The sequence below is a fragment of the Ictalurus punctatus genome, chromosome 20 (assembly GCF_001660625.3).
Source record: "Ictalurus punctatus breed USDA103 chromosome 20, Coco_2.0, whole genome shotgun sequence".
Classification (NCBI taxonomy): domain Eukaryota; kingdom Metazoa; phylum Chordata; class Actinopteri; order Siluriformes; family Ictaluridae; genus Ictalurus; species Ictalurus punctatus.
In genome coordinates this window covers 4728835-4752829 of record NC_030435.2, presented here as the reverse complement: position 1 = coordinate 4752829, position 23995 = coordinate 4728835, and the positions used below count along the sequence as shown (strand labels likewise).

At 38.9% G+C, this 23995-nt stretch overlaps 1 protein-coding gene across 2 annotated transcripts; it reads right to left on the bottom strand.

Moving 5' to 3' along the window:
• Positions 1-11407: 11407 nt before the first annotated feature.
• On the bottom strand, positions 11408-14540 carry sptssb (serine palmitoyltransferase, small subunit B). 2 transcript variants are annotated; one of them, XM_017495737.3, is made up of 2 exons: positions 14347-14540; positions 11408-12759 (listed from the first exon to the last, which is right to left on the bottom strand). In XM_017495737.3, the coding sequence occupies exon 2, from the start codon at positions 12721-12723 to the stop codon at positions 12481-12483; it is 243 nt and encodes an 80-aa protein (XP_017351226.1). In that variant the 5' UTR covers positions 12724-12759; positions 14347-14540; the 3' UTR covers positions 11408-12480. The 2 variants fall into 2 exon arrangements, with proteins under 2 accessions (XP_017351226.1, XP_017351225.1); XM_017495736.3 differs by lacking the exon at positions 14347-14540 and adding an exon at positions 14104-14316.
• Between the last annotated feature and the right edge of the window lie 9455 nt (positions 14541-23995).

Sequence of the window (23995 nt, the reverse complement as noted above, 5' to 3'; positions counted from 1 at the left end):
AAAAACAAGCCGGATTATGAGGCATAAAAATGTCTCCATGGGCCTCTGGAGGTCAGCTTGCGATGTTTATTAGCATTGTTTCTTCTGCAAACATGCATCAGTTTTATTTAGCTTTTAAAGATTATATTTCTAGACCTATAGTGGTGTCAATTTCAAGATACCTTTGCAATATTGTCATACCGCAATATTCTGTATTGTACAACAGATATAATTAGTTTCTCTACTTCAAGAGAAACTTCTACTTTTGTTTATATTTTTAAGGCCGTCACATTGGTTCCGTTCAGCTCTGCATCTTAGGCTGGGTTTGTTCTTTGACGAGTGTTGATGAGCATACCTGGCAAGCTGCACCGTTTACATTACCTTAGTACATGTGTAAATTAAAAGCTCTGACCAATAGGGGGCAGGTCAGAACCACAACACTTATCAGCACCAGAATGCCTTGAGCCGAACACATCGTCTGATCATATTGGCTACCATGCATGGCTTTGGTGCATTGCCTCACATACTGCCTACAGTGTTTACACTGGTACTGCACCGTGTTTGCTTTATGTTAAATTTTTTGGACGTGCACAATCGTCCAAAAAATAAATAAAATAAATGCATTTAGTCGGGTTACGGAGAAGCCGGAAAGAATCTTTTGTGCTGAAGGCTTTCCACATGGCAGTAAACTTAGTTAAGGATTTACCTCTGATTTTTACCTGAGAGACTTGACTTCCATAAATGTTAAACATCTTACAAAAAGCTTCATATCATCCATCCATTTTCTGTACCAATTATCCCACACAGTGTTGCGGGGGAGCCTGGAGCCTTTCCCAGGGAACTTGGGGCACAAGGCAGGGGACACCCTCGACGGGGTGCCAACTCATCGCAGATCACAATCGCACAAACGTTCACACACTACGGACAATTTAGAAACTCCGAACAGCCTACGAAGCACGTCTTTGGACTAGGGGAGGAAACTGGAGTACCCGCAGGAAACCCCCGAAGGTGTGGGGTGAACATGCTAATCACTAAGCCATATAAAATAATTCCTGTGCCAGTTGTTGCTACAGAAACAATAACGTATTAGAACAAGCGCAATAATATAAACCATGCAGCCAGAACTCCAGTCGGAGCTTTATTGTTCTAGAAAATGAATCAACACCTGACCAGTCAAACAGAGCAGCCCCAAGTGGAGAACGGTTCAGGATGTGCTTAGTTTAGAACCGTGTGCTGCTTGTGCTCTGTGATGATTTGCATTTAACCGCTAAAGATGTCTCAAATTACATAGATAAAGTCTACATGTATTAAATCCACCAAAATATAGAAATGAGAGCACACAATTAATACAGGTAACACCAAGCGTCCTAGCATGCAGATGCTCTTGTGGCCTACAGGTGGCGGCAGAAAGCTGTTTATATTGCAGATTCTATCCTTTCCTGTAATGATCAAATATGCATACCTTTATACATCAGCCTGCATGACAAATACATTACCACTGACAGCTGAGCATGACAAATAATATTCACACGTTTCCTTTAGGCTAGCTATTAATCAAACTGCCAAATGGGTTACATTTCAATCAGGCTGCAGTCATCAGAACAAATCAGCTTTCTGTGTATTCTTTATTAGATTGTCTCTTTACAAAAGATGTTGCTTTATGGCTTAAAACCTATTTTTGACATGGTCCAAATATCAGGTCTGATATGATCAAATTCCTGTTAGTAAGAAACTAGTGCTGAAATGAAATATGGAGGGAAGAGATACTGTATAGGATCTAAAAGTGTACACGTGTAGAAGTCTGAGACGGTGATTTGGTGCCAAGCAGATTGAATGTCAGTTCAAAAAAAGTGTAATCTGGTCAGATCCAATAGAGTTGAGTGCAAATGTACAAACAAACGTACATTTGTATTCGGAAACACGGCAGCATCCTAAAATACCGTACGAGGCAATAAATAACCAAACGTGCCCAAAAGAAGCCCAAGTTCTGCCATGATTTTTCCTTATTATGTCCAGACCTGATTTGAAGAAGTATGAAATCTGAGTTCGAATTGTTATGTCTGGAACAACAGTGAATATTTATTAAATATCATTAATATCACTGTTAATGCATTAATTAAGATACGTTATTTGACCATTTTGTTGGAATATATTACAATATTATCTTCTCTATGTTATCCTACGGGATAAACTTGCATCGTTCCACTTTATATATTGCATTAAACCATAAAGTCATCTAGTTGTTGTCTCTTTTTCAAAGCCAAAGTTGTGTTGCTTTGGTAGGGAAATTTACTGTCATCTTCGGAAAATGAGTAACTTCCTGATTTCCTGTTGTGCTGATGTTGACAAGTTTAATCCAAAGCAAATAAGCATAAAGAATGGAGATGTGTCTGTACTCATGGCACCTTGATCCCATATGTTCTGAGTGTGTAGTGTTGAGTCTAGAACCAAAATTAGACCATAATTCCTCTCAGTGTGTGTCTGTATAGCTGTGTTCTCTGTTGCTGGATTATTACTTTCCATAGGTGATTGATGACCAGCATTCTTTGCTGTTATATACTTACATATAATTACATTGCAGTCTAATGCAAGTTAGAACTTGACATAAATTGCTGTATTATTTATAGTTTGCCTGACTAATCCATGACTAGTACTTATACAATTCCTAAGTACTAGCTCTTATTCCAACCCTTTGGCTTTCAGTTCTTCCTATAAATAATTCGCATTATTTTCTCGACAGTTAACGGAAACATGATCTTGTGGCACTGGCATCAATGTCACCTCCTCCCAAAGTGCTTTAACTCTAACTGTACTCCAAGTTTTTGACTGGCTTCTGCCTTGCTGACGAGACAAATAAAGGCACGCTGGCTAAATGAATAAATGTAAAACCAGATGAGTTTAAAAGAAATAAAGCTACTCAATATCTGAAGTCAGTGGCAAGATGTTCATTTGGAGCCTGTGACACACTGAAGGCGAGCTAGATTGAGGTGTTGCACTACAACAAGTAATTTGTCAGCTAGGCATAAAAAAAGGGGCCGATAGGGAGGTGTGGAGCGTTATTGTGACACTCTCAGATTTCTTCAAGAAGAAGGACTGTGTTTTGGGAACGTGATCCCCTCCCCCTTTATTTGAAACCCAACCCACTTGGGAAAGTGACCACAGGGTCCCTCTGAAACACAACGAAACAATGACCCCTAATTCTCTCTCTCTTCTCCATATCTACTCTCCCCCCCCCCCCCCTCCCCCAGTCACCCCCCCCCCCCCCCATCTTTAGAGTACTTAATTTTGGGCATGAACCTTGTGACTTGCTCTCGGGGTGATGACAGATAAGCTCAAAAGCGCAAAAGGACTGTTGTGTCCTGCTCACATAGCCAAAGTGTACAAGTGTGCTGGGATCAGCAGCTTTATTTACACACAGTAAAATCCCTAGTGTTGCATTAACACCCAGAGTGTTCATTTGTGACCAATTTGACTATTTAGACTCTACAGTGTAAATTCAACACTGGGTGTTAAATCAACACTGGGGATTTCAGCAAGTCAAATGACTGAAACTATTTTAACCAACAGAAATTGACTTTACAAACCAAACAACTGACAATGTTCATATTGAGGCTGGTTGGTAATGCCTCTCTCTCTCTCTCTCTCTCTCTCTCTCTCTCTCTCTCTCTCTCTCTCTCTCTCGCTGTCTCTCTCTCTCTCAGTGCAAGTATTACATACCTATCCCAGGAACATCCCAGGTCAGCATAGGGCAAGAATGACACCCTAGATGGAATGCCAGTCCATCACTCAAAACTATACACACACACACACACACTCACTCACTTTCACACCTAGTGGCAGTTTATCTTAGCTACGTCCAATCAATGCGAAAATGTGAAACTCTGCACAGACAGTAACCTGAGCTTGGCGTTCAGCATTTGGCAAATTACATTATCCAAGTGCTTTATGGACTTTGTTGAAAACAAAGCCTCACACTAGTACCAAAAGACCAGGGTCTATGAATACTATTAAGCTAAAACTTTGTTAGAAGGTATATAGCCTGAGAGTGAGTATTCAATTTAAAAAAAAAAATAAAAAACTAAGTTCACTGCAGCTTTATTATTCAAATATGTTTAGTGAATTGGTGTGTCTTCAATCCTTGTATAAAGACAACCATGTGACTCAGCCATTCCTTCAGTCATTCATTCCATCACCATCAGGAGGGGACAGGTCTGTTTTGGTCTTTGTAGGCAAGCATCAGTATTTTAAATTGATACAGGCATCTGCAGTATGTGGAGTAGCACAGAGGCTCAGTTACTTAGTTACTCAGGTTTGTGTGAACAAACGTGGAAGGAAATTGCAAGATACTTCTAAAGGAAAAACCTAGTTAGGTTAGCAGCATGAGAAGAGGATAATTCAGAGCTCTAGTTCTTCACCAAGGTCAAGGCTTCTGGTCTGTTTACATCCGTTTACAGCCTGTCAGCCTATAGAGACATTGCAAGTTTGCACTTTATAAACGAACATGACTTTGACTTCACAATTAAAAGCTTGTACAATTTTGTAAGTACGAGGTACATCCAAAAGAGCATGAGTCTCGTTCCTGTCAAGTTTTCTTCCTCATTAACTTGCCACTATGGCCTCTGGCTTGCTCGTTAGGCATATAAACGTACATATGTATTTCTGTAAAGCTGCTATGTGATAAGGTTTATTAAAATTTCACTCAAAACTGCTATATAAGTAAGATTTCACTGAATCGAAATTGTACATCGGTATCACTTACCAAATAAAACTTTGACAGATTTGACATTGACATTTGTAACTTTCACCTCCTTTAACCGACTGTAACCTTTCACCGTGTTTACGTACTGCAGGAACAGATTTTACCAACCAACCAAAGTTAATATCTGGGCAGGTCTGTGTTTGCACCTCCGTGTATTTGATTCTTGAGTTTAAGGCTATTGTTGTAATGTGCTGGAGTTTACCCAGGGCGTGATGGATGTCAAGGATATTACAGTGCTGCTGGAGACGCATATCAGATGGCGATTCAGGGGGCCTTTAACCTATTGTGTTTAAACTATTATCTATTAACACATTGTTATTTAAACTTGATTTGCCAGTAGGACATGTTCTTTCTCTCCTCCCATCCATCATTCTTTTTTCTAGAATATGATTACACTAGAGTAAATTTCAAACCACGTTAAATCTGATCTATACGCCGATCTCAATAACATTACCCTTGGCTATGATTGTCTTCACCCCTTTGAAATATTATACATATTAAATGATAAACATTGTGCAAAGAGTCAACAATAAGAGAAATATTTTGAGATTCATGACGATTTAAACAATCCTTTCTTCTTTCTAATCTATAAAGTGTACAAAAACAAAGGGCAAAGGCCAAATCCAACTTGTCACATTTAAAAAAAAAAAACAAACAAACTTCTAACTTGCAAATGTTGACAGACCAAATTGAATTGAATTTTAAATGTTCAGATTGCATAGAATATATTATGTAAATAACTGTTTCTCCAACAGTACCATTATTCAAACTATGCTACTATAGCAATTGAATTAAAAGTCATTGTAGTTTACCTTGTAGATGAAATTCAGGGTTTGAAACATATCTATACTAAGACCTATTTCAATACAGGACCAGGAAGTATTCCTGGCTCATGCCTAGTTAGATGCATGAACATCTATCTCTTTTGCGTTTGCATTTCTAAAACCACACATCATGATGTACAATGAAACCAGATACACCTTTGGGCTTTGATGTAGTGCTATTCATCTGTCTGTCAACTTTACTACACACTGCAGCACTGCTTAAAGGCCGTGAGACTACTTTTACCCATTACCATACGTTACGCTTACATTATGTGCTTGTACGTTGTTGTTATTATTATAGATTATAAACACATTTTCCAATAATTTTACTGCTGTCAGGTATCTGCATTGGATGAGCATGTGCAGGTGTAACCACAGTATTTGTCTAAACGGGATGTAATTCAACTAAAGCCACAAACCATCGGTGGTTGTGTGACTGTTTTGGGTGTATTTGTTTGGTCAGCATTTGAAGTGCAGAGTTTTTCCATTGATATACAGGCTTTTACAAGAATGGTAAAGATCACTCCAGCATGGCGAATGAGGTAAAAGTGAAATAAACAGCTAGCCATGGTCATCATGATGAGTCGTCACCGTGGCATTTTTACAAGCAGCTTTACTTTGTTTTGGTGCCTGTAATATTTCAGTTGAGCCGAAGTAGGCGCGTTAGGAAACATGATCCCAGCCACGACTGTTAGAGAATGGTTGTATTGTGTTCCTGAGAAAAAGCCAAGCCTGGATGCATAGTTATAGACAATACCAAGGACAACCCAATATAGCGTACCTTGAAAATCCATTGTAATCTGGCCATTTGTTTCTCTGACTGCAAAAATGTAAAGCATACACTTTTCCTCAAACAGTGTTTTTTTTTTTTGAGATTCTTATATAATTTTTTTTTACGTAAGGTTTCAAAGAATGAGCCGAATAAGATAGCTCTACTTCCTTATGTTCCTCATTGCCAGGGTGGTACTGATACTGACACATTTTTTGTTTTCATGTGCTTTATTGGCATGACAAACAATTGCACATTTGTATTGCCAAAGCAAGTACAAGAGAAGGGTAGTGTAAACACAAGAGAAATAAAATAACTAAAGTACAAAAGTACAATATGTCCAAATTACGAACAAAATAAATGTACTATATATAGAATAATTGAAAAAAAAGATAAAAGGTATACAATTACAGGATAAATGTGAATTTACTAATACAAGTAAGAAAAAATATCAAACAATAATAATAAATAAAGAAGAGCAATCATAACAATGACAGGAAACACAAGAGCGAGGCAGATCACTCACTGTATCTAATATTGTGGCAGGCCAAGACATATTGTGCTGTTAATATACAGCAGTCTTTATCTTCTCCTAGTAGGAGGGGGAGTTTCTCACTGTTTGACAGATTGTCGAATGTTTGTAACTCAGCATCTCCCAATCTGTGGTAATACCCTGAGGGGTAATCACCAATTGTAAGGGCAAATCTTTGGTGAAATTCTAGTACATGCGCATCCTCTCCCTGCAGCTACTTCAAATCGTCACGTATGCTATTAGCAGGTTATTATCCTATGTTTGGTGTGTGTTTCATTTTGGGGAAGGATTTTTTTCGGATTTGTGTGTATTTTGTGGGATCTGTTAGGAACTGCAGCTCTGTCTCTGACTGTGTTTTGGTTGTAGGCACAACTTTTCTTCCTGTGGGAGCCATGTTTTCCTGTTTCTATTGAAAGGGCATGTCCACTGAGTCTGTACCTGTTCAACGTGCTTGGGAACCCCAGGGTTGGGGGTTCGATTCCCACCGTGGCCCTGTGTGTACGGAGTTTGCATGTTCTATCTGTGCTGCGGGGGTTTCCTCCAGGTACTCCAGTTTCCTCCCCCAGTCCAAAGACATGCAGGGTAGGCTGATTGGCGTGTCTAAAGTGTCTGTAGTGTATGAATGGGTGTGTGAATGTGTATGTGATTGACACCCTGTCCAGGGTGTACCCTGCCTTGTTCCCAATGATCCTGAAAAGGATAAGCAGTATAGAAGATGGATGGATGTACTCTGTTGTTGTGTTTGGTTTTGGAATCAGTAGGTGATGTAGTTTTGTTTCATTTGTTGTTCTGGTCAACAACAAATGAAACAAGTGTGGTGGGGGTTAGTAGGTGTTGGTGATCCTTCAGGATGTTAGAGGTTCGGACCAGCTGAGAGAGGGGGCTGTTTGCTTCGATCAGTTCTTGGTATTGCAGGGCTTTGTAATGATATAATGAGTCTTTATTGGTCACATATACATTACATCACAGTGAAATTCTTTTCGTCGCATATCCCCCAGCATGTCAGGAAGCTGGGGTCAGAGCACAGGGTCAGCCATGATACAGCACCCCTGGAGCAGAGAGGGTTAAGGGCCTTGCTCAAGGGCCCAACAGTGGCAGCTTGGCAGTGCTGGGGCTTGAACCCCCGACTTTCCAATCAGTAACCCAGAGCCTTAACCACCAAGCCACCACTGCCCCCATATGATTGGGGGGGTCACTGAGTTTGAGGTGTTTCCAGAATTTGAGTGCCCATTTCTGTATTTTTATAATTAATGGATATTTGCCTAATTCTAACCTGGATGCGTTGTTTGTTGTGTGGCGATGTACTTGTGGAATATTTTTACAGAATTCTGTATGCAGGGTTTCAACTGGATGTTTTTCAATTGAATCAAATTTCGATTTGGCGAATTCTTGATTTGTTAACGGACCCCACACCTCACTGCTATAGACGGCAGTCGGTTCATTTACAAATTCTAATATTTTCAGACGAATTCTAACAGGAATCTCTAAAGGACATGGACAATGTCTCTAAAGGACAATCTCTAAAACGCCCTGTGGGCTTTATCTCTCAGTTCATTCACTGCAGAGTTGAAGTTGCCTTTGGATATGATTTTCAGTCCTAGATAATTATAGTGTAATGAGTGAGTTATGTGGTTATTTCCTAATGTGAATGTTTTTTGTGTTCCCTGGGATCTGGATCTTTTCTGAAAGCTCAAGATTTTAGTATTTTTGAGCTTTACTGCCACATTCAATAAGTTTATAAAATAATCCTTGGTGCTTGGTGTATTTTTTTAATTAGAGTATGTAAGGTGTAGATGTGGTCAGATGTGCTATACTTTGGTAAGAATCCAATTTGACTTCTACTCAGGACATGGTGTGTTGTAAGGAATTCTAAAAGTGTATTTAATTACTACCAGATAACTTGAACTATTAAGTTACTACAGAAATACAAGAACACAGAGAACTCTTTGTCGAGGTATGTAACGTTGTTTATGAAATTGTGGCTCTATGACTGAGTGGAAGACGGCCAGGGAGGAATCTTCCTGTACAAATAGCAATGTTGTCAGGCTCATCATCTTTCCCATTCTCATCTTTCCATATGACGTATACTACTGTATATACTATATTCTATTTGGAATGAACAAATAATGAGTTCTAAACAGATATAAATACAGATATAAACAGGAGGTGCACTATTCTTCTTCTTCTTCTTCTTCTTCTTCTTTGCCACGAAGGTGAAGGGCATATGGTTGAGACTAGAGGTATGCATGCTGGTGTTGATAAAGATGTCACAAGACAGCATTATTTCCTGCTGTGCTGTATTAAATACGCTAGAAGATGTTAAGGAAAGGAGCAGTGAAAACGTCTTAAATATTTCTATGCTATACAATTAATGGTTCTCAAAGTGGGCTTTAGGGACAACTAGGAGTTTGTTACACATAACCAGGGGGTCCAAGATGGTTTTTGTTTGTTGATTTGTTTTTTTCTTTGTTTGTTAAAAGAAATCACAGTTACTATATTTATTCTTGAGGTTTTATAGTTATTTGCCTGTTTGATTGGACTCTTGAATGGAATGGATTTAATCCAAACCTTAAAGCAAGTAGACCTATATAACAATTCAACTTAGACCTAATGTTGTTGGAATGTTCAGGAATAAAAAGGGCCGATCCTCTTAACAAATATATTTTCCCCTGCTAAACAAATACACTGCCACTCCTACCATTAAATATAATCCTCCTTTAAAAAAGTGAAGTTGTAATAATTATCAAAACAATAATTATTGGGTGTTATGATTATTGAAAAAAAAAAATTTTCATGCTACATCTCATCAAATACCACACTATTCCGATATAGCCATTATATTTTTTAACCATTATACTTTTCAGTATCCATCAGTGTTGATGGTTTTTCTGAATTTAGCATGAGAAATACCATGACTGAACGCTGTCCTCTTGTGTGGACCACTGTTGTCTTTTAACACACATTGTAAAGCAGATTATATCGTGTTTGTCTTCAGGAAGCTGTAAAGAAAGCGGTAAGCTAACAGATTCACAAGGCAGGTCCTCGAGGCACCTTTAACACAGAGCTGGTGAAACTGGTTTGGACACTCCACTTTATTTATTGTTCATTTTAAAGTACTTTTATCATTACGTCCGGACTGTTTTACATGCTGACTGAGCACTGTACGTTGTGAGACTAATATGGACAATTTATCAAAGACCCCATATTTCCAACATATTTACATGTAGTGTTTATGGTCCTTTTCTTGTGTTGAGTTTGGGTTGTGTTTTGAAAGTGTATCAGCTCTTCATTTCCTCATTACAGATTAAAATCTGGCAGAAAACCTTATGTACACAATAAATGATCCTTTACTCCAAACGTATTTGATCAGTCAGTGTTTGCACACTAAAGTTCATGGACCATATATTTTTCATAAATACATGCTCATAAACACTGTAAATATCTGCTTCAGAGGGATCAGGTTTTTCCAGAGATGTCACACAAACTCAGTGTTGTGGTTTACGACACAGTGTAACTTACAATCTTAAAATGTTAGAATGTTATGAGACAGTCATTTTGGACAACACAGCTCTACTTTGAACCGAAATGTGTCCATTTGGATTATTGTGACTATGTAAATCATAGGTGACACTAAAGGGACAAAAAAGATCTCAGGTTCTAAGAGTCAGGATCATTGGTTAGTTTTCTTTTTTGATGATGGTGGTGGAGAGCGCTGTCTAACATGTCCCGTTAAGATCTGCTGACTCTGAAGGCCATATCATATAAAGATTTAAATCTTATTTTCATACTCATTAAACCCTTCAACGAGCTGTGGATGTGGATGCGGCAGAGTCAACCTGGAAGAAGCCACTCCCATCAGAATAAAAACGTTTCATCATGGGATCCAAGCTGATCATCAAAAGAACTTTGTACTCATTTGCAGTGACTATTCACTCTAAGAGGTCAAGTGGAACCAAACCATGTCAAGCACAATGCCTCCTGTAGCATAACAGAGTCACAGTTTTTTTCCCTTTAATTTGTCACCTGTTTGTATTTATAATGGGTGAGGTCAACTTCCATTACATTACCGCTGTAGCTCCAGGACAAAAAGAAAGAAGGAAATGTCATCCAACAACCCCAACATGTATTTGCTGATGGAGTATATTTAGGGTTAGGAGAACGTTGTGCAAACGTTGCTTGTTGTCTGAAATTTTATGTTAGGTTAAAACACAAATCCCTTGAGGGAACATAAACATTACCTAGAGCTTCAAGATGACTGATGATCGATGCGGAATTTTCAATACTTCAGAATTTCACAATAAACATATGTTTCTACAACAGGGGGGTTCTAGGAGAAACACTTTCTAAGTAGAACCACTTTCTCAAGCATTCCACTGGGGACCTTACTGATGGAAACAAGGTTCTGCCAAACACTCCAGTCAAAAGTGGCACCCTTAAAGGTTATTTGATTTGTCTTATATCCTATGTTGATTATATAGAGTTTGTAACACTGCAGTTCTGAAGCATGTTGGTATACAGGATATGCAAAAACCAGTAAGTATATCTTGTAAAATTACTTTATTTGTGAAAAATCAACTTTGTGTAATAAAAAAAAGGAACATTCACTGACGAAATCTATCATGTCCGTATACATAGCAGAATCTATGAAATGTCCTATAAAATGGCATGACATCTGTGACTCTATATTCTATATATAGTCTCCAGAAATAAAACACAATATGATTTCCAAATTAAACATTCATAAAATACGTGTATGGCATAAAGAGCACGCAAAAGTGTACAAAACGGTTGCTTACTGACATTGTAACCAGCCAAGTATTCAGTATTCCAGTATTCTGTAGATAAATATATATATATATATATATATATATATATATATATATATATAGATAGATAGATAGATAGATACATCATATATAAACAGACAAAATAACGACGCATAAATGAAGGGTGTGTGTCGATTGGTCGAGGTGATAATAATCCTTCAATCTAAATGTGAATGCATGCACTGTTCGGTACAGGACGGAAGACAGTTTGTTGAGCCAAGAAGCTTTCTTTGCATACCAGGTCACTCGAGTGTAGTTTATAAAACTTCAGGTGTCATGCTTGAACAATAAGAGATTATATCACAAGGAAGAAGTTCAACTATTGCTCAGGTGGATTTAACTTACCAGGAGTCATACACGATGATCAATATTACATCAGCTAACATTATTTTTGCACTCAGAGCAGCCTCATTGCATAGGGAATGTGAATACAAACAGGAATTCAAATAAGATTGACATGTTTGTAAAGAAACGGACATCTACGAGAGGAAGTAATGCACACTTTGTCTCGCAGGCATATTGCAGAAATGTATAATGGGTAAAACCAATGGCGAAGCAGCCACATGCAAACGATCATAAGTGACGGATTGGTCCTGTCATGCAAAACATGAGCACTCATTCAGGGTCCGTCCGACACCATCATGTCACATAGGAAAGGAGAAGACAGTTTGGACATGGCTTTTCATGTTGCATTTTTTTCTTTTATCACTCCTGAATCTTCCTGAGAAAAGAGACGAAAAACTCTAAAACAAGAAAAAGAAAAAAAAAAACTCCATTTCCCCGTCAGTTTTTTAGTTCATAAGCGCTACAGTACTCTCTGGCTGTTCCCCGCACAGTCCTGAGAAGAACTCCAGTGCCAGGCGCACGTGGATGGGCACGAAGACATAGGAAGTGTAGACCACCATGGCCACCACGGTGAAGAGCACCGTATTGAAGATAGACTTCTCCCATGGTTCCAGGACGTAGATGCCTGTGATGAGGAGATACTGGTAGTACAGCCAGCCCATGTATTCTCGCATGTTCTTCACATCCATGCTTCTGAATTTGTCCTTCCCAGATGCTGGTTGGCACTGGAGAGCATGATGATGAAAACGAGACAAAACACAACAGGCTTCATGTTACAGAAGTGTTGCAAAGGTGTTTGTCTAGAACATTCCCCCCGTTTTTTCCCATAAGGGCTTCTATTACATATTTCCTAGGCTGAAACTTTCCTAAGCTATAGCCTTAATTTCCCACGGGGGCACGGAGAAAAAGGGAGATAAACAAAATCAGCCAGCTCTGAAACATGGAAAGAAGTTTTCAAGCACATGGGTTCATCAATGTTTACATAATACAACTCTGTAAATATGTTTAAATGTGTTTCTGCAAGGAATATGAGCACAGTATTAAAGAGAAAGAGAATGTGAGAGAGAGAGAGAGAGAGAGAGAGAGAGAGAGAGAGAGAGAAAGAGAGAGAGAGTGAAAGAGAGAGACTCTGAGATGGGATTCTCAAAGGCAATTAGCGGTGTAACTCAGCATCTCCCAATCTGTGGTAATACCCTGAGGGGTAATCACCAATTGTAAGGGCAAATCTTTGGTGAAATTCTAGTACATGCGCATCCTCTCCCTGCAGCTACTTCAAATCGTCACGTATGCTATTAGCAGGTTATTATCCTACCATGCTGCAAGCCTGAAAGACTCCTGACTCAAGGCTCTTATCAGATCTCTCTCCACTTGCTGACTGCTAACACTAAAGGCACTTGAGACATGAGGGAAAACCATTTACCATGTACCATCTTGCACCGTGAGCACAATGGTACAAAATCTCTTGCTTTGATCAGATAGATGGTTGACACCACAGTTCCAGTGAGCTGAAAACTCACCCTTCCTTCCAGTCAACTAAGGAGTAGTGGAATGGTCCATTTCATAATTCTTGCCCAAATTATAGAGCCGCTCGATGAAACCATCAGCCGACGTGTTTAACAAGTCAATTAGTCATTTGTGTTAATCATTAGTTTAGAGTCAAGGGCAGGTGTCACAGTTCACCTGCGTCAACTGGAGACAGTCGGAGACAAACAGCATAAACAAACCTATAACCGCTAGAACATTCCTCAACAGTCCAGATGACAAGCACTTAGGAAATACACATTCCATTCAACGACAGACACGCTTTTGTGATTTAGTGCAAGATTTAATAAGACATTTAATATATCTGTATTGGTATCAGTACCATGGATGCTACTTTATTAATCAGGTAATCTATCAGTTAATCTATCTATCTATCTATAAAAGCATCTATAAAAGACATCATAGACATCATTTTTTGATGATAATAAAGAAAAACTGAAAATAAAGTTAGGATTCACAATAAACAGAATAAACAGATTAACAGATACAATAAACAGATAGAAAGACAAGTTGTGATGATCACTCACCTCTGCGAGTCCTTCACCCATTAACACACGCACACACGCGCGCGCGCACGCACACACACACACACACACACACACATAGCCTAGTGGATAAAGTTGATCGCGGGACACTGCTTTGTCCATACGCAAAGCTGCTCCACCGGTCTGGGAATGTCAGGTGCACACACACACACACGCGCACACGGCTTTTCTACTTTAGATCAGACACCACACCCACCCCGACCTTTTTTCCCTTTTCACTCTCACCTGTGTATACTGAGTGACTGCGCGCGTGAGCGTGCGTGCGTGATTGCGTGGGCGGCTGATTTACGGTCCGTGAAGCTGAGACGTACGGAGACTCATTTGCGCAGAAACACGTCCCAAAGGCAATCAGCAGCGACAATGCAGGGGTTGTGCTTTCTTTTACATCGCTCCCCGTTCTCCACTTTGGCGCAGAGACTCTGCCCTTCCTCCGGTCATGATGCAGCACGGCGCGTGACGTCATCGGGACAGTGCAACCGACGAGCACGCGATCCGAGCCGTTAAACCCGACGCCTCTCGCGATGCGCAAAAGAGGCTTCTCTCTGTCTGTCTGTCTCTCTCTCTCTCTCTCTGTCTCTCTCTCTCTCTCTCTCTCTCTCTCCTGACATGCAGCGGTCAAGAGATTAGCGTGCTCTGTAGTATTTCTGTGGCTATCAATGAAGAAAAACCCATTTGCTTCAGCCAATTCTGGCCACCGGGAGCACCGGGAGATTTCAGTCTCATCTGTAAATACTGTAGCTAATCAATACAAGTATTAACCACAGTTTCACTACTAACAAACGTTAGCACTATTACTGTCAACACTCAGAATATGCTACAGGACAGCATTATCTACTGTATAGTTATAATATTGAGTAATTTAGCAGACAAATATCCAACGTGCATTTAGGGAGCCTTAAATGTAAATGTTGAAATTACAAATACAGCTAGGGCAAACAACAGCAGCAAGAATAACAAACCAAAAAAACACTTTTCCAAGCTGTGAGTCATAAAAAACAACATCATGTTTAATATTAGGCCGTTAGAACATTCGCTTCACACCTCCAGGATGGGGGTTCGATTCCCGCCGCTGCCCTGTGTGTGCGGAGTTTGCATGTTCTCCCAGTGTTGTGGGGGTTTTCTCTGGGTACTCCAGTTTACTCCCCAAGTCCAAAGACATGCATGGTAGGCTGATTGGCATGTCCAAAATGTTCAGAGTATGCATGGGTGTATGAATGTGTGTGTGATTGCCCCGTTCGATGGATTGGCATCCTATCCAGGGTGTACCCAGGCTTGTGCCGGATGCTGCCTGGGATAGTCTCCAGGTTCACCGCGACTCTGTAAGATAAGCGGTATAGAAAATGGATAGATGGATGGATGGATGAAGTACTTAGTATTCCGCTAACAGATATTTAAGCAATTTAGAAAATTATGCCTGCCCATATATGTGTGTGTGTGTGGGGGGGGGGGACCTTATTTCTCCTATTTTTCACAATAAGGTGGAGAGAGTTAACCCGGCACTAGCTTTGGTGCAGTGGTCACATTTCAGGTTCAACCTGAGATGAAATTAAATGTGCTTTAATATATTTGTATGAAATATAGTATGGTTAAATCTCAGGTATTTTAAGTATTTTTTAAAATACCCGAGTATTTAAGATAAAAAAAAAAAAACCCACATTGCCCTAATGTGATGCTTTAATTTGAACTAAAAGACATTTAGAGTCAGGTTAAAAAGTTGTCATTTTCCAGCAATGTGGAGACAGTTCTGTTCATAGCAGTAGACCTGGTAAAGAAGTGACAGGTACATGAAAAATGGCCTACAATTGATAGCCTGCTCATTATCCTGATACATACAGGGATTACGGATAAAGAAAAATAACTAAATACAAAAATACAAACACAAACAACAACATTCAACAACAAAATTCATTATTTGTCAGCAGATCTTTAAAACATTAAAAAACTGAAAAATGCTGCTTTCATAAGTATTCAACCCCTTCAGACTACATGATAGAACCACCGTTTACTGCAATTACAGCTTTAAGTCTGTTGGGGTAAGTTCCAACCAGCTTTGCACACTATTTGGGAGTGATTTTCATCTATTCTCCCTGGCAGATTTGCTCCAGGTTCTTCAGATTGCTGGATGTTGTTTGTTAAATGCAACTTTTGAAGAGTACCATAGATTCTCACTTGGCTTCAGATCTGGACTTTGACATGGCCACTATAGAACGTTCCATGTTTTGTTTTTAACCCCTCCACCAATGCCCTGGTCTTGTGTTTGGAACCATTGTCCTGCTGAAGGTGAAGTTTCTGCCACACTCTAGTTATAGGTAATATCTCCCTGTATTTTGCTCCATCCATACTCTATTCAATTATGAGATGAAGCCCATGTTCTGAGGATGAAAAGTGCCTCCAGACCACCATCATATTTCAATGCAGGATCAGTGTTGAACCTTGCCCAAATACAGTATCTCAATCTTGGTCTCATCGCACCAAAAACAAAACAAAACCACATCTTCACTAAACCACCTGTGCTTTTATATGGCACTTCTTGAGCAGTGCGTTCTTTTTTAGCCACCCTCCCATAGAGTCCACAATTATGCAGAGCTCTTGAAATGGTTGTCTGGTGCACCTTCACTCCACTCTCATGGAATTTCACCCTGTGCACACTGTAAATCAACAGAATGACTGTTGGCCTCACTGTGGCTACCCTGACCAGTCTCTGTCTTGTAATTGAGCTGAGTTTTGAGGGATGGCCTTGCCTAGGTGCTGCTTGGGTGGTGTGATGTAATGGTCTGCAGGGACAGTTTCATCTTGGGCCACTAGAGGGCACCTTGATTGTCTGGTGTAGAACTTCTTTTTCTGTTGTCTCCCTCATTTCCTGTCTCAACCATGCTCACCTGTTTGTCATTGTTCTTAATTAGTTGTTCTATTTAAGTTCCTTGAGCAGTTCGTTCAGGTTGTGTTTCTGTTTGTGCTTGTATTTCACTTGCATTTGTTATAGTTTGAACTATTCAGAGTTAATTTTGATAGTTTAAGTTTGTCTATCCTTGTTTTTTTTTCTTTCTCCTTTTTTCTTTCTTTCTAGTTTTAGCTGGTTTCTGGTTGTCCTGCTATTCTGCTTTGTTTCTCCCTGTATCTGTTTCCCTGGGGTTTTTGTTCTCTAAATAAAGAAGTTCTGCATGTTCATCCACCTCCATGGACTTGCCTCATGCTTACAAGGATGTCCTCTTGGATATAATTTTACACCCTATTCCTAAGTTGTGAAATTCTGCTACCATATCTTTAACTTCCATAAAATGCTCCTTAGTCTTCATTTACACTCTTTTCAGACTGACATTCTCTTCAACTGAGGTAATTTTTGTTCAGAAAATGGAAGCTGTTTAATGTTTCTCATGTGATAGACAATTAGAAGTAAATGATGTCCTGCTTAAGACAATATCTTTATATGGAGCTTCTGGAACCTGTGGGTTGAATACTTATAATTACCAATAATTAATTTTGACTCAATTCATTGTGAGAAGATGAGTTTGCAATAAAAAAAAGTACTGATGGAAGGAAAATATGTGTTTATCACTTGTTATTTAGACAAACCTGTTCAATTCCAGAAAAGTCGAATACTTTTACAAGTCACTGTACAGTATAAAGACGCAGGGTCATACCATTCCTACCTTATCTTTACCTGCAGTAAATACAAGAGCTACATTCCTATGAGGTAGTCCTGTTTCTGCAACTGTTTATTATGCTGTGGGAACAGTTTATTAATATAGCTTCAAGGCAAATATTTGAAAGCCTTAGCTTTTTAATGTAGCCATAGTGATCAAGAGATATGAAACTCATAGCTGTGGCATTTGTTGCCATGCTTTATTAAACAACCTGAATGTCACCTCAGCAGCTTTATTGTGTGCTGTATCTGCCATACATAGAATATGGTTATGATTTTTAGCAAACCTGTTCATGTTATCAAGAATCATTCTAACCAATGATTAGAAAATTATAGCTAATTGTATAGAATTGAGAGCCTTCTCAACTCAATTTATATGTTGCTGGTTGTGCTGTCGCATTGTCTCTTAGGTGTGTGAATATAGGGTAAGTGCACAGGTAAAGGTAGAGTTTACAGGAAACACTGTTAAATATTGTTCACACTCACTGTGTAGATCCGTTTACAGTGCTCGTCAAATTCCATGATTTGCCACCGGAACATTGGTTTGCTGATGCCATTCATGTTTCAAGTAGATGCACTGGATTTAGCACTTAAATTGGATGATCAGAGTGCTGGCTCTTATTGGGCAATGAAAGGCAAGATGTGGAAAAGTATAACGTTCAAAATGTATAGAATATCAATAGACTGTAATGTAAAAAACTTCGGCGTGGCTCCTGCAGCATACCAAGAGATAAACTAAGACCCATGGCTGGAACATGTATTAAACCTGCAGTGACTATGGAGAAACACGAACATTAGCCTTAGCCTAAAACAGGTACAGGGATATGACAGAGATGAAAGTAAGCAACAGATATGTCAATGGTATCCATTGACCAGTTTCTTTCAGAACTTTATAGTATGCACTGTCTATTCAGACAGTGACTCTATCCATACACCTTTTTTTCTTTGTGTCCACCTTAACAGCTATGAATGAGTACCCTGAGAGCTACTTAAAGGCACAGGGTACACTAGGGTTTATATCAGAGGCTGAGCAAGGAGTAAAAACAGAAGTGAGTAGGAACAGAAACGAAAGAGGTACAGTACATAGGTTAAGCCTGGGATTGGGACTAGAGCAATTACTAGACTACAATTTCTTCTGCCGTCACACTGATTTCTTTTGTTCTTATTTTAAAATACATGTGTGTATACCCTGCTCTCACATGAATTCAATCTTCACTTGTGTAGAGATTGGGTGCACTTGCATACCTTTTTTGAGCTCAGCTTTCTTGCTCTCATATTTTCCGTGCAAAGATCACTGCCAAGATCTGCAACCAGTTAGAATAGGTTACCGGCATTGGCCAGTAAAATAGCACCTGAGCTGAGGTAAGTGAAAGGCAACATGACACCTCTTCTGACTGAAAGCTACATGATGACCCTTCTTCTTGGTGGGGCACTGTGGGGCATTCAGTGTTTCTTTCCAAAAGTTAGGCTCCCAGATCACTTATTAGTGTGATAAAAATATTTGCCTTTTCAGAAAGGGTTCTTCTTACCAGATGTCCCAAATTTTGTCCGGATCTCCAACATAAGATCACTATAAAAACGCACAGCCAACAGCTTTTGAGCTGCCAGCTCCACTTACCAAAGGACAAATCTGCTGGATCCTGTGACAAAGTCTGAAAGAGGACTGTAAATGTAAAACTTGAAATCCATGAGGCAAAAACAAGAAAAGAACCAAAGGGTAGAAACAGAGTAAACGGAGCAGTGGATGAGCTGATCTTACAATGCATGGACTCTGGATATAATATACTAATGGGGAAACAGAAACAAGGTTAAAATAAAAAGCTAAAGAAAAACTCCACAGAAGAAGGAAGCGTCAGATTGAAATGATAGTAGGCAAAAACAGGATACAGAGCATGATGAAACAGACCTAATAGGGTACATGAGGGATGTTATGAATTAGTTTTTCGTTTTGGAAATGAAAATGGGAAAACATGGAAACAGCTTTAAACTTTGTCCCCCCCCAAATACAATTGTTTAAAAAAGTCAACTATTGACTCCTTTTTAAATGTTTCTACTTGTTTCACCACAAAAAGTCTAGAACTCAACTCTATTAGCACGGTGAGCTTTAATCTTTCTACTCGCTAAACAATAACTGTTGCTACATATCCAGGTCATTCAAGATAATTTATTCATTTTAACCCCTAAGATAAATAACTGATGAAAAACAAGTAGTATTTATTCTCTTCAAACAAACAAACAAACAAACAAACATCTCAATTTGCATAGAATTGAAACGCAATGTAAGTGGACCTACATTGACAGTCAAAATCTATGGAATGTGTAAGTGGCAAAGTTTTTTTGTTTGTTTGTTTTTGTTTTTTTTGGTTGCGATTCTATAGCCCTGGAATAAAATACATTGATATCTTCTTTATGATAAGATGCTTGTACCTTGGACAGCAATGAATTAATGCCGGACCAGTATGTTTTATTATTATAAAAAAGAAAAAATAGGAAAGTAGGTGGTTTAGAGTGGTAAAGTGACGCTTTATACTGACAGTCATTGTAACCTTATCTTTAGGTTAGGTCTGCCGTTATATTCACAGTGATGAATTTGAAAGCACTCAAGTGATCAGATTGAATTTAAGCAGCTTTACAGAAACATATAAACACAGGATACAGATTTTAAGTGTGTGAATTTATCCCTATTGAGCGAGCCGGTGTAGACGGAGGCGAGGAAAAACTCCCTAAGATGATTTCAGGAGCTATGAAGCAGCAGTGCTGCTGCTGTTCCAGTCAGCTTATAAATAGCCCTCGTGGGCAGGATTGAGGCAACAGGCAATCAGTTTTTACTTAAAGAAACCTGTAATACCCATAGCTTCCTCAACCCCAAGGCATACCAGCAGAGGACAGGAGTGTTGGATTATAGGTGTAATACTACAGAGTCTCTAGAGTTTTTCATCCTAATGTCTATCCAGTAATTCTGTGCTATATGAATGATTACACAAAATTTTTTTTATGGACATCTAAGAGCAGTTGCTGAATTCCAACAATATGAGTTCATAACTACAAATGTTACCATATAACGGTCTTTATAAATATAAGATGAAGTCTTACCCAAGCTATTCTTATGAACTTTCCAGCACTGGTGCAAAACAGTAAACGTTTAACCTTTACTTACACCTTTCTGAAGTTTTTGTGGGCTCCATTAACGATCAAGTGGAAACTGACTATTGGCTTTCTGTTGTACATTTCGCTTTAGCACTTATCCTTTACACTCTTCAGGGAATTTAGAGAATATAAAATGCAGGGAGAATGCAGGGACAGCGACGGCTGTTCAGATCTCCCAAACTACAGGTAGGAACATATTTTAATGCTGTGACAATCATCATTTACGCCTTACCCCAGTAAACTTTATGCTGTAGTTTTGATGATTAGATGATTATACTGTATATACAGTATATATACTGTATATATAACTTATACACATACTGTATAAGTTATACATCAGCAATGTGACAGCCGACAGTTACAATGATCTTACAGTGGTGAAGGTGAGCATTGGATATAAAAAACACAGTCTTTGGTATTAGTGTAAAGTGGCTATTGATGGTGACCTTTACCTCTATATGCACCTGTAATTGTCTCTTCTTTGTTTTAACCAGCAACCTAATACATTTTATTGTGCCTGGAATAATAGGATAATGAAAGGTACTTAAAGGCATAACAAATAGACAGATAGTGTGGTATTATGGGGTCTATTCATTTCCACATAGCTAGTAATTGAGTCAGTGCCATTGTATTTCAACAGTTACGAAACAAACAATAGACAAGAACATGACAGTATTAAGAGGAAACTTTATGGCAAAACACAATACATTAAACAGGCACATGGTGGTTAGCACGTTTGCCTCATACCTCCAGGGTTGGGGGTTCAATTCCCACCATGGCCCTGTGTGTGTGGAATTTGCATGTTCTCCCTGTGCTGCGGGGGTTTCCTCTGGGTATTCTGGTTTCCTCCCCCAGTCCAAAAACGTGTCCGTAATGTATGAATGGGTGTGTGTGAGTGTGTCCTGCGATTGGCACCCTGTCCAGGGTGTACCCTGCCTTGTGCCCGATGCTCCCTAGGATAGGCTCCAGGTTTCCCTGTGACCCTGAAGGAAGGATAAGTGTCGTAGAAGATGGATGGACAATACATTAATCCAAAACACAGCATTGAAATGAGACAGAATACATGATACAACATTTTTATCAATGTTACCAGAAATATAATATTAAACAATGCTGCATTTATGGAAGCAATCAGTAATAACATTGTGCCATAAAATATACAAAAATGTTACATTTAAAGGTTGTTTACTTTAAAAATGCTTCATATCTTCATATCAGGTTTTCAACATGACAGATGTGTGCCAAAAGGATGATAAATGACGGACATGTAGACTTCCTGTGAATGATTTGAGGATCACTTCATCTGAGGATTCGTCAAATTTAAGTTTAATGTACACTGTCATAAAATATAGTTCTTACTGTTTTCATAAATTAAGCATTTTTATGTTTTAAAGATTGCTGCGTTCTCCTTTAATGCTGCAACTTTCTCCTTTAATGTTATCATGTTGTTCCTGAAAGCTGTCCTGTTCTTATCTTTTGTTTGTTTTGGAGATACTGTTGCGCTTTATGCCGGCAAGGTGGGTAGCGTTGCCCTCTGTAGTATAGGGTCCCCGGTGTGAGACTGATCTCTGCTTACTGTTTGTGTAAAGTTTCCCATGTTCTCCCCATGTCCGAGTGAGTTTCCTCCAGGTTCTCCGGTTTCCTTCCACCTCCCAAAACCATGCTGGTAGGTGCTGTCTATGTATATTACCCGTAGATATGAATGAGTGTGTGAATGTGTGTGTGCACAATGCCCTGCGTTTGACTGGTGTCCCATTCAGGGTATATTCCCATCTCACACCCAGTGTTCCCAGGGTAAGCTCCGAGACCCAGGATTAAGCAGTTATAAAGATAAATGAATGAATGTTGTGTTGTAACTCTCTGAGCTCCTGTACTTTTGACACTGAACAATAGAACCACTGGATTACTCAAAAATCTGTTTTACAGACCTTAAACCAAACACATGATCTTTCTAAAAATTGTTCCTAATGTCCTAACGAGGACAGGATATAAATTTTTTCCTGCGTTGCCAAAGTCTAACCAATATCCCCCTCTAGTGGGTAAAGAAGTATTGGTAAAACTTTACAACAATAGTACATGAATCACTAATACTACCTCAATTAATACTTATATGAACTAATGATGAGTTAAGGTATGTACTAATCACGAACTAATAAAGAACTAATCTTATATGAATTCATGTTAGTGTGTGTTCATGTACATGTTAGTACATATTTGTTAGTTAATATATTAATTAACACGTAGGGGTAAACTAAATAAAACACTGGTTTTAAATGCTAATAGATAATAGCCTCTGCTAAATGAGTACATGCTACTGTATTAATGTCACCCATGTGGGTAAAGGAGCAGTGCCCTGGAGCCTATAGCCACCCAGAGCACGTATTAGAGAAATGGATGGAGAATGATGCAGAATGGGTTGAGATGAAATTATTGGTGTTTATTATTAGTGCATCTTTCTTTGTTTGATAAGGAGGATCAGGGTAAATAATGAAAGTAATCCAGTATCATCCAATGATGTTTGTGTACACAGCTGCATATGGCAAATCATATAAACATTTTGAAATTATGCATGTTTAAGGAATATTCTAAATTAAAGTTCTTATAGAGCATGTTTGATTTAGAAGGATATAGAAGTGTTTCACGGCAAGATCGTTCTTTATCACCTCTAGAAATAATCTTAAAGTAGAGTCAAGACAGATTTATTATTATTATTATTATTATTATTATTATTATTATTATTATTATTATTATTATTATTGATTCATCTCCGTATTTGGAGGATGGCGCAACAGTGAATAATAGTGAAATACGAATTTGTTTTGTCTTTAATTAGATTTCAGACACACAAATTGCATGATAAAAATCAGTCTCGAATTCTCGTATAAGCTTTTCCCTTTTAATACATTATACATTAGAGGAGAGATGGATGGATGGAGGGAAAGAGAGAGAGAGAGAGAGAGAGAGAGAGAGAGAGAGAGAGAGAGAGAGAGAGGGGAGGATAAGCAGGTGAATGAAGTGCACAGTGCTCTGAGGGCCTGGGTCAGGTTTCTGGGTCACTCTCGGCAACAACACTTTGTTCAGATT